The sequence below is a fragment of the Hoplias malabaricus genome, chromosome 2 (genome assembly GCF_029633855.1).
Source record: "Hoplias malabaricus isolate fHopMal1 chromosome 2, fHopMal1.hap1, whole genome shotgun sequence".
In the NCBI taxonomy this organism is placed as follows: Eukaryota; Metazoa; Chordata; class Actinopteri; order Characiformes; family Erythrinidae; genus Hoplias; species Hoplias malabaricus.
The window spans coordinates 67,828,250-67,840,627 of NC_089801.1; the positions used below are offsets into that span (position 1 = coordinate 67,828,250).

A 12,378-nucleotide genomic window follows, 5' to 3' on the forward strand; every position below is an offset into this window, starting at 1 on the left:
TTATGTATCAATTATCCTAACCAAAATAAACTTGCTGTTAGCCATCTCTTCTTTATTGCTCTCTCTCTCTGATTCACACACTACAGTGCATTTTCTTTTTTTCTGTTTTTCCTTTCTCTTACTCTGCAGTACTTTTTCTACTGTGTGTGTGTGTGTGTATACTTGTTGACCTCATTTATTCTAAGTATAAAATTGTACATCTGATTACTCCCAAGCACAATGGGATTTATGCAAGGATACCTTTTCATGTCTGTGTGTACTTGTGAATCAGCAGGCTTTTATTACAAAATTCTCAAAAACTAAGGCCAGTTGTCACACTCTAACATGACTTTAATAAAAAAAAAAACTTCTGAAATCATATCATCAGTATATAGTTTAGGCAAAGCCCAAATATAAAAATTTACGAGGCCAATACTTCATATTAATAATAATTTAAATAACATATTAGATGTGTAGTGCTACTGTGGTTAATTATAAGGATTAATTCACGCCTCTTAATTATCTCGGTGTCCTGAGTGTAGTAATGATGCAGGGAAATTGGTGTCCAGTAGGATTCAACGGAATATACATCACAGACAAATAAATTGGTTCTGGATTTTGTTGAAACTTGCTGTTGATTATCCACATACTGTTTTGCTTGTTTGGGTAGTACACAGACTACACAATTAGACACAGCTTCAGTCCTGTTTTGACAGGACTGGATGCCCTGAAATTTTTCTCTCTGTGTCTACGTGGGTTTCCTCTGGGTGACTGTCTGTGAGGAGTTTGGTGTGTTCTCCCAGTGTCTGCGTGGGTTTCCTCCGGGTGACTGTCTGTGAGGAGTTTGGTGTGTTCTCCCAGTGTCTGCATGGGTTTCCTCCGGGTGACTGTCTGTGAGGAGTTTGGTGTGTTCTCCCAGTGTTTGCGTGGGTTTCCTCTGGGTGACTGTGAGGAGTGTGGTGTGTTCTCCCTGTGTCTACATGGGTTTCCTCCGGGTGCTCCGGTTTCCTCCCACAGTCCAAAAAGTAGGTAGATTGGCTACTCAAAAGTGTCTGTAGGTGTGTGTGTGTGGTGCCCTGTGAAGGACTGGTGCCCCCTCCAGGGTGTATTCCTGCCTTGCGCCCAATGATTCCAGGTAGGCTCTGGACCCACTGCGACCCTGAACTGGCTAAGGGTTACAGACAATGAATGAATAATAAATGAATAATAAAAAAAAACAATGTACAGATGCAGAATAATATTGAAAATTTATAGTAATTTCAAGATTTGCTTGTTTGGGTAGTACACAGACTACACAATTAGACACAGCTTCAGTCCTGTTTTGACAGGACTGGATGCCCTGAAATTTTTCTGGCTATTGCATGAGAATTTATGGGGAAGAATATGGTCACTGGAGGTGACTCGGATGTTCCAGGTATGTTACTCTGTCCCTTAAATGTTACCGAGATGTCCTGTTTGCTGTCCAGGGTCCTGACTATACGCTTCTCAGAAGTGACATCTGAGAAGAACCTGACGTGCTCTGGTTGGTGCTACGTATATCGACTAAACAATGTCTATAACATGGTCTTCAATTCTTGCTTTGGTTTTGTTTTTGAACCAAAATGAGAATATGTATACTGTACCCCATTGCCGTGAGCAGTGTTACTTGTTCTGCTTTAACACCATAAAGACCAGAGTGTTTGTATTTTGTCATAGTAGTATATTAATTTGGAGAATTTGTACTTCACTGTTGAAACTGAAATCTCATTACATTTATCATGAAGACCTTGTTTTTGTTTTTCCTCTTTCCAGTTCCTTGAGTGGATCCAATTGGTGCTTTGATGAGACCATCAGACCACACCTTTCTGAAAATTTACTGAAGATCCACTGCAATCTTTTGACATTTCACTCATAGGACAATAAGAATATGGTTTAGAAAATGCAGGAGACAATCTCTACAACTATTTTTTGCTTTTCCCCCAAAGATTGAGTAGAAATTATTTTTAAGGTAATTTATTTGAAAACTGGAGGGGAAAAGATTCTTTAACCTGAATGATATTATCTTGTACAATTAAATGGTGTGAACTAAGGATGTATCTGTTTATTTTACATTTTGTTGTGAGTGGGGGGGGGTGGGTTTAAAGATAATCTATGTTTTCATTACCTTGCACCTTTATGTAAATGATAAACAAACAATGGCAATATTTTAAGCGTTTTCACTAAACAGCTTTACTGTTGTTCGCATGTATAAACAAATTTGCAACAAATATAAAAAAAGTTCAGCTCCAGGTGACTGTCAGTGAGGAGTGTGGTGTGTTTTCCCTGTGTCTGCGTTGGTTTCCTCCGGGTGACTGTCTGTGAGGAGTGTGGTGTGTTCTCCCTGTGTCTGCGTGGGTTTCCTCCGGGTGACTGTCTGTGAGGAGTGTGGTGTGTTCTCCCTGTGTCTGTGTGGGTTTCCTCCGGGTGACTGTCTGTGAGGAGTGTGGTGTGTTCTCTCTGTGTCTACGTGGGTTTCCTCTGGGTGACTGTCTGTGAGGAGTTTGGTGTGTTCTCCCAGTGTCTGCGTGGGTTTCCTCCGGGTGACTGTCTGTGAGGAGTTTGGTGTGTTCTCCCAGTGTCTGCGTGGGTTTCCTCCGGGTGACTGTCTGTGAGGAGTGTGGTGTGTTCTCCCAGTGTTTGCGTGGGTTTCCTCTGGGTGACTGTGAGGAGTGTGGTGTGTTCTCCCTGTGTCTACATGGGTTTCCTCCGGGTGCTCCGGTTTCCTCCCACAGTCCAAAAAGTAGGTAGATTGGCTACTCAAAAGTGTCTGTAGGTGTGTGTGTGGTGCCCTGTGAAGGACTGGTGCCCCCTCCAGGGTGTATTCCTGCCTTGCGTCCAATGATTCCAGGTAGGCTCTGGACCCACTGCGACCCTGAACTGGCTAAGGGTTACAGACAATGAATGAATAATAAATGAATAATAAAAAAAAACAATGTACAGATGCAGAATAATATTGAAAATTTATAGTAATTTCAAGATATGAACAATTTCACTTTAAACTGGAGTAGGTTATTTTATTTATTTTTATTTTTTTATTTAGAAATGTAAGTATAAACCAGTTTATGAAAAAAAAAAAAAAAAAAAAACAAAGCCTAACCCTAACATTCAGCCGTTTTTCCATCGTCACGCTCAAAAAACACAGGAAAGGCATGGCTTAATAGAGTGAGGTCTACTTCAAACAACATCCATCTACCTCAGGTCTCATTCACATGTATAAAGACACCCAACCGCTACACCGGTGTTCAGTCTGCATTCTTCGCTGGCTTTGTCCTACCTCTTTGTTGGAAGCATTTCCTATCTCCATCCTTTTCTTAGTTTAGCAATGCAAGCAGCTGCACACCTGTCTGCCACTCCTCCAGCCTTCAGGAACATGTGGCCCGTGCACATGGGAAGAATAATAAGAGTGGCTCCGAGGGAATGTAGTAGACAGGCAAGTTAGCCGTTCAACCATTTTGTTTGGTCCATGTGAAATGATTAGACAGTTTGTACATTGTATATAGACCTATGGCCTATGAATAAAATATCTATATTTATGTTGTTAGAGACTTTACTAATTGTTACTGGGATATAAAGAGTTAAAAGAATACCTGATCCTGAGTGTAATGCATGTTTAGAGAACTGTTGTGAAATCAAGTCTCACCCTTCTCTGTCTCTTTCTCTCTCGCTCACTGTTTCTCTCTCTCTCACACTCCCTCACAGGTCCTTAAGGTCATTTACACCTTTAGTTGCTACACAAAACATGGGAATTTCTTTTTTAATTCATCCGAGAACTTACATTTACGTTTCGGCATAGCAGCTCGAGACGAGGGTAGGTAGATGAGCTTTGCCTGACGTAAACAAGGACTACTGACGTGCAGACTGACCAATTAAATGTTTACAGAGAATGTTATCGACCAATAACGGTAGCTCTGCAGTCAGACCGTCCAATCAGAAGATTGTAGGCTACTTCACCACGCCCCCTTCTCACTCAAGCGAACCAATCGGAGTAGGGGAGGGCGGGACTAGTTTGTGAACGAAACGCTTCTCGAAGTTCTATGTAAGCTCTAGAAAAACAAAATCCCGGACGTTTGTGAAATTCCGCCCGGACATTTTATTAAGTCTAAAAAAGAGGACATGTCCGGGTAAAAGAGGACGTCTGGTCACCGTATAACAGAATCAATGTCCAACACAAAAAGTGAGCTCTGCTGTGTAAATTCAGTCCAGTATTAACTCTTACATGGCCATTCTCTCACTCATGCTCACTCTATTTTTCCTCCTTGCTCTCTGATGTCCTTCCCAGGAATTCAGAGCTAGATTCCTCTTGTAGCTGGATACCCACCCGTGACATTTAAATGTGACATTCAAGACATTTACACAGCCAGTCCACCTATCAACATGTGTTTTGGACTGTGAGGGGACATGGGAGCACTTGGAGAAAACATGTGCAGACAAGGGGAGAACAGAACACTAAACCTCTCACAGTGACCTGGAGATGTGTGTTAGCAAAATTAAATCCAGCAAAATAATGCCGCCTTTGTACATTTGTCTGTTAAATAGATGTTTAAGTGAAAACAAATAACAGATTCTTGTTTTTATCGCATTCACAAACTTTTTTTTTTTTACAGATAAAACAGAAGTATAATTTTATGATTAATTTGTTTATTACTATAGACATTTTTATAGTCATACACGCATGTGACAGTTCTTCATTTTGGATCATTTCATAATGAAACATATTTAAAAAATACATTTTTCATACGCATGTGAAATAGCAGTGGAAAGCAAATTTCTAAGCTGCTCTGTTTGTTTGTTTATTTATTTATTTATTTATTTATTTATTTATTTATTTATTTATTTATTTATGACATATATCATCTTCATTTACCCTTTTCCCCAATTGTAATTGTACTTTAAAATATTTGTCAGGGTATTAATATACTTTAGATTATGTCCAGATGTTGTGTTAATGGTTGTTTTCTTTAATAAAAATATACAAAGGGAAAACATTTGGGTTTCAGCCCCTCGTGTCCGTGGGGGCGGTGCTAACGTGGAGAGATTACAGCGGCAGCCAATGGGAGAGGAGCTCGTGAGACTAACTGTAAAAAGGGCGGTTTGTGTTTGGCCAAAGTCCTGAAGTTCTGGACGGTGAAAGAAGTGCTGGGATTGGAAATGTCTGACGCGTTAAATGAGATTAATGCGGAGCCCGTTCTCCTGTCTCCGGTGACGGTGCTCTCACTGCTCGCCTGCGTCGCTCAGCTCACTCTGGGCTTTATATTCGCCCAGGTCTGGGGCAGAAAGTGCTCCTCCACAGACAGATGGGTTCTTGTGTGGCTCTTTTACGACGCCATTGTTCACATTACTCTGGTGAGTAGAGTTTAAATTTGTGTTAAAATGAATAAAAGGGATGCTGGTTAATAAGTGTATTTAATAATTAAACTAAATTAATATAAAAACATTTTTTTTGAAATCTATTAAATAATTTTGATCAAAATTAAATATTTGTAGTCACTAACATAAGAGAAGTTTACACGTGGACCTTTTGAAGATTGAATTTGTAAATTAAAATAGTAGGAAAAAGATGTGTGTGCATCATGGGAGAGCAACAGGTGTCTGTTACCATCGGACCACTCAGATTACTGTCCTGTACAGGATATAACTCATTTTTAATCTCCTCAAACAGATTTTACATTGATAGAGACTTTTATTCTGGAAAACAAACTAATACAAATATTACCATCAACTATGAGAGATATAATAATGAGTATAAGCTTGATATAAAATTCATTCATTTATTATCTGTAAGCGCTTCTACAGTTCAGGGTCGTGGTGGGCCCAGAGCGTACCTGGAATCATTGGGCACACCCTGGAGGGGGCGCCAGTCCTTCACAGGTCAACACACACACATTCACTCACACACTCACACCTACGGACACTTTTGAGTCGCCAGTCCACCTACCAACGTGTGTTTTTGGAGCGTGGGAGGAAACCCACGCAGACACAGGGAGAACACACCACACTCCTCACAGGCAGTCACTAGGAGGAAACCCACGCAGACTCAGGGAAAACACACCACACTCCTCACAGACAGTCACCCGGAGGAAACCCACGCAGACACAGGGAGGACACACAACACTCCTCACAGACAGTCACCCGGAGGAAACCCACGCAGACACAGGGAGAACACACCACACTCCTCACAGACAGTCACCCGGAGGAAACCCACGCAGACACAGGGAGAACAAACCACACTCCTCACAGGCAGTCACTAGGAGGAAACCCACGCAGACACAGGGAAAACACACCACACTCCTCACAGACAGTCACCCGGAGGAAACCCACGCAGACACAGGGAGGACACACAACACTCCTCACAGACAGTCACCCGGAGGAAACCCACGCAGACACAGGGAGAACACACCACACTCCTCACAGACAGTCACCCGGAGGAAACCCACGCAGACACAGGGAGAACAAACCACACTCCTCACAGGCAGTCACTAGGAGGAAACCCACGCAGACACAGGGAAAACACACCACACTCCTCACAGACAGTCACCCGGAGGAAACCCACGCAGACACAGGGAGGACACACAACACTCCTCACAGACAGTCACCCGGAGGAAACCCACGCAGACACAGGGAGAACACACCACACTCCTCACAGACAGTCACCCGGAGGAAACCCACGCAGACACAGGGAGAACACACCACACTCCTCACAGACAGTCACCCGGAGCGGGACTCGAACTCCCAACCTCCAGGTCCCTGGAGCTGTGTGACTGATATAAAATGATTATGCTAAAAATGTTGACACTGTGCTGGATTAAAATAGTTTATTAATCTTATTTATAAAGAATAACAAAAGAACCTGTTGAAGGAAAAAATGTAAATTGGGTTGTGAATGGAAATGTGCTAAACTGTGGCATTTTGTCTAAAATTCTGTTTAATCATCAGCGGTCCGCCCAGAAAACCCTGTGCAAAACACTAGTGGACTAGTTGCCCTCAGTGGACCAACAGTGTCAAAAATGATATATTTTATATCCCATAATGATACATATGGCATATATTTAATCCCCCAGGATGCGTTTCTCTTTGCAATGAAGCAGTTACAGAAAATTAAGGTGACAATTTAAAGCAAGATCACACATATAAAAGTAAATAAATTGTTAAAACAATGTTTACGACATGGCTATTATTTAGGTTGTAAACTCCTTAAAGGTCATTAATAACACAGAGATAAAAGGAAATAACAGTGACTTCTGTTTTTGTTTAATAATAAGTGTCAGATAACTTACTGTAAATGTCAATGTAAAGAATAAGCTCAGACCCGAGGATGTGAATTCAGCCATTTCATATGTTAAAGTACACCACATTATCACTGATATATTAAAAGAGACACTTTTGGTGGTCAATTTATTAAATGGTTTAACTTATCAACAAATATGTGTTAAAGCCAACAAGCTTAATGTCGACTGATGGAGACAACAAATTATGGCCAGTATTCTACAAGATCTGAAGTTTAAGTGTGGGTGGCTGTGGTGTCACCATTTGGCAAACAACAGGGCACTGTTAATGATTATTAATAGTTAATGACTATTAATGTATTTACCACATAATTAATAATAATTAATACAGAGATTTATAAACCATTGTATGTGTAGTATTATTCTAAAGTGGTATCAAAATGAATGAATGAATGAAACATGGAGGATCATGCTTTGAAGGACTTGAGCACATCTGGTTTGATTTTGATCCCTTCTTCTCATCTCTTCCACAGTTTAGCCACTGTAATGGCTTCCCTAGCGGGTTACGTTCACGTTACCTGACCCAATGTAATTTGTACCTTAATATGACACATGTTAGATTATTTATTTATTTTTTTAAATCAGATTTGTGTCACTTTAATATGTGGTCCTAGGCCCCCCCCCCTCCCCAACTGATACCTATGGACACTTTAAGTAGCCGGTCCACCTACCAGCATGTGATTTTGGCCTGTGGATGGAAACCCATGTAGATACAGGGAGAACACACCAAGCTCCTCACAGACAGTCACCTGAGGCATAATTCAAACCCATAATCACAGAACCAGCTGGAAGGCCACTCTATCGCCTGTAAGTTATGTAGATAGGTTTTGTAAGGTTTTGCACACAAGTTATTGTGAACGATGCTGTACCTGTGTTTAAAATGTCTTTATTTTAGTTTACATGCATAGCCTATTTGTATTTCTCACAATAGTGTGTTAACACTGTTTATCCTCATTGTCAGGAAGGCCCTTTCGTATATATGTCAATTTTTGGAACTGTTGCGACCTCAGACAGCATATTTGCAGAACTCTGTAAGTATGATTACGTTATAAGTTTTTTAATACAAACACGTAGATAGCTGTCGATTGTATGCTATTTAATGTTATTTTTAGATAAAGCGATATTGTACATTAAAGCTAGATCAGCGACCTGTGGCGACATCTAGCGGTGGCTTGAGGAAGTCCCTAACCCTAACCCTAACCCAGTTTGAACCAAACGTATATTTGTCTGTACTGTACTTTATACCTCTGAGTATGCTGCTTATTTGTTGTCATATTCCATAGGGAAGGAATATGGCAAGGCAGACCAGCGCTGGCTCCACTCAGACCCAAACATAGTCTCACTAGAGCTGCTCACAGTTGTCTTGGATGGGTCTCTAGCACTGCTTTTGGTTTATGCTATTGTTAAAGACAAGCATTACAGGTAAGATTGTAACAGAGTCTCAGAGTCTGTAATAAAAACACCAGCACATACAGATTTAGATTTACAAACAGGATACATTTAGACATATCCTGGTTTCTGACAGAGTAATGATTAGTAGTTGATTAGTAGGATCACACAAACTGCGGTCAAACAAACATGGTGTTAGCTGTATTTAAGTATATATTTTATTTTTATTTTAGTTTATTTAATAAGATTTTACATCTAGCTTTTAAACCTGTTATTTGTTTTAACATGTCTCATATATATCTGCATTGTTTTAGACCTGAAGGGGGTTTAAACACACCCTTTAAACAAGTTTTCACAGTCTTTTAAAAACAACTGAAACTGACCTGGACTCAAAATTAAAGTGAATGTGAACTGTCAGTTTGGCATAGCAGTCGATGCAAATTTTTCCTTAGAAATTCTTGAGGCTTGCAGGCTTTGTTCTGGATTTGAGATAATATCAGTGTATGCAACACCATTGCAAAAGCAGTAGTTGCATTTCTTGGCCTATGAGCCTGCCTGTGATGCATTGCACCTGTGTAAACTTTTGCCCTCTCCTCTTTCTCCATTTCAGGCACTTTGTCCAAATCACCCTGTGTGTATGTGAGTTGTATGGAGGCTGGATGACATTCTTTCCAGACTGGCTAATTGGAAGTCCTAACCTGAACACCAGTAACTGGCTCTACCTCTGGATCTACCTGGTCTTCTTTAATGGCATTTGGCTAATAGTACCTGGTCTTTTGCTCTACCAGTCATGGAAGGATCTACAGAGGTCCCATCACATTATGAAGAAGCAGAAATAGATACAAAGAAAATCATGCTGGATTTATTTTGCACATTAAAATAAACATTCCAAAATTTTTAACTTAATCTCTGTCTGTCACTTATGTAGTGTACATTCATTTACTACTGGTAGTAAGTCTATTAATATTAAAAGTTTTGGGAATCTGGAGAAATCACTATATCTAAGGGACGGGGCCTAAAATCAGTATTAGCTGGCTGTGGTCTGTGGGCCAGGCAGCAGGCCAACGGAACACTGACAATGTCACAATGACCCAGAGCAGTAGCTGAACTGTGGGCCAGGCAGCAGGCCGACGGAACACTGACGATGTCACAATGACCCAGAGCAATAGCCGGTCCGTGGGCCAGGCAGCAGGCCAGCGGAACACTGACGATGTCACAATGACCCAGAGCAGTAGCTGGCCTGTGGGCCAGGCAGCAGGCCGACAGAACACTGAGGATGTCACAATGACCCGGAGCAATAGCCGGCATGTGGGCCAGGCAGCAATCCGCCGGAACACTGACAATGTCACAATGACCCAGAGCAGTAGCTGAACTGTGGGCCAGGCAGCAGGCCGACGGAACACTGACGATGTCACAATGACCCAGAGCAATAGCCGGTCCGTGGGCCAGGCAGCAGGCCAGCGGAACACTGACGATGTCACAATGACCCAGAGCAGTAGCTGGCCTGTGGGCCAGGCAGCAGGCCGACAGAACACTGAGGATGTCACAATGACCCGGAGCAATAGCCAGCATGTAGGCCAGGCAGCAATCCGCCGGAACATTGACGATGTCACAATGACCCGGAGCAGTAGCTGACCTGTGGGCCAGGCAGCAGGCCGACGGAACACTGACGATGTCACAATGACCCAGAGCAATAGCCGGTCAGTGGGCCAGGCAGCAGGCCAGCAGAACACTGACGATGTCACAATGACCCAGAGCAGTAGCTGGCCTGTGGGCCAGGCAGCAGTCCGACGGAACATTGACGATGTCACAATGACCCGGAGCAGTAGCTGGTCTGTGGGCCAGGCAGCAGGCCGACGGAACACTGAGGATGTCACAATGACCCGGAGCAAAAGCCGGTCCGTGGGCCAGGCAGCAGGCCAGCGGAACACTGACGATGTCACAATGACCCAGAGCAGTAGCTGGTCTGTGGGCCAGGCAGCAGGCCGACGGAACACTGAGGATGTCACAATGACCTGGAGCAATAGCCGGCCTGTGGGCCAGGCATGAACTGACGATGTCACAATGACCCGAAGCAGTAGCTGGCCTGTGGGTCAAGCAGCAGGCCGATGGAACACTGACGATGTCACAATGACCCGGAGCAGTAGTTGGTCTGTGGGCCAGGCATGAACTGACGATGTCACAATGACCCGAAGCAGTAGCTGGCCTGTGGGTCAAGCAGCAGGCCGATGGAACACTGACGATGTCACAATGACCCGGAGCAGTAGCTGACCTGTGGGCCAGGCATGAACTGACGATGTCACAATGACCCGAAGCAGTAGCTGGCCTGTGGGTCAAGCAGCAGGCCGATGGAACACTGACGATGTCACAATGACCTGGAGCAGTAGTTGGTCTGTGGGCCAGGCAGCAGGCCGACGGAACACTAACGATGTCAAAATAACAAATACTGTATAACTGAAGTTATGTAATAAAATCATTTTGGGAGTAGGACCACACCCGACCTCCTCCTCTCAGCCCTATATATAACCCACAAATTCACATCCTTTCTGTGTCAGACAAACTAGCTTCATTTAGTTCAGGAGACGGGTCTCGACTTGACTGCTTCAGCTCGTTCCGTAGCTGATACCCATATTCGGAGCCGTGTTTGGCCATTATCACACCCACAGAGTCTGCTGTTTTAAAACTTGCTCCTACCTCCACCCCGTCTCCACCCTTTTCTCATATTCATTTATCCAACCGGGGGTCCTGCTTCATACGCATTCATAAGCCGCAGTGAACTCCTCCCCAATAACTTCTGAGTTTACCTTCCCGTTTCAGCCTCTACGGGCGTTGTCCGTACTAGTAAAACTGTATTTGTCATTTGTCAGCAGTATTTGTCACAAAGAAACAAATAATCTATAAACAGGAACCAGAAACAGGATCTCCTCCTAAAGAGGAGAGGGACCGTCCATTTTTTTCATACACAATTCAAAAGGCAGCATTCATAATGGTATGAGGGGGCATTAGTGCACAGGGTAGTGCTGAATAATGTACCACTTTCTCAATTTCAACATATAAATGTTGTCTTTAAATTAAATATAAGGTTTAAATGATTAGTGCATCGTTGTATTTGTTTTTATTTACGTTTTGCACAATGTCCCAAAAATTTTAAAAATAGGGTTGTGGATGTCATTAGGAGGCTTTTGCTTACAAGTATTAATTGTATATTTAGGACTATAGGCGACAAAAAAATTAAAAAATCACATTAACAGTACAGGTCTAAAGATGACACATTCATTAGAGTGTGTTTTCATAAATTTTAATTCCAACACTGGCGTGACAGTGGAAAAAAGTAGTTTGGCCTACCTTTATTTCTCTCTATGGCCTTTTTTTTACCAAAAATGTTGACAAAGTTCATCAACTGCAAAGTGCGTCTATTAACATCAATGCATTTTTTTTAGCATTTCAGTTCTTTGCTAAATGTAGAGGAAAGTGTTAAAATCATTGACTGTGTTAAATGGACTTAAGCAATTGTGAACTATTTCTATTTTTTAAGACAAAAAAATATTTGCTGCAGTTTGTTTCTATTTTGAATACATGTGTCCATAAGCAATGAGTATGTGCTTATCTGACGTACACCCATTAGGCTGAATGTGTCTGTGACATGCCCCCCCCCCCCCTCACACACACACACACACACACACACACAGCAGGCCTTAGTACAAGAAAG

General features: G+C 42.4%; 1 protein-coding gene across 1 annotated transcript; it reads left to right on the top strand.

The window, feature by feature from the left end:
• Positions 1-5,092: 5,092 nt before the first annotated feature.
• ebpl (EBP like) lies at positions 5,093-9,536 on the top strand. The gene is made up of 4 exons (XM_066662262.1): positions 5,093-5,340; positions 8,242-8,311; positions 8,564-8,702; positions 9,280-9,536. Exons 1-4 carry the CDS (start codon positions 5,146-5,148, stop codon positions 9,506-9,508), a joined length of 633 nt encoding a protein of 210 aa, XP_066518359.1. The 5' UTR covers positions 5,093-5,145; the 3' UTR covers positions 9,509-9,536.
• The last annotated feature ends 2,842 nt before the right edge of the window (positions 9,537-12,378 follow it).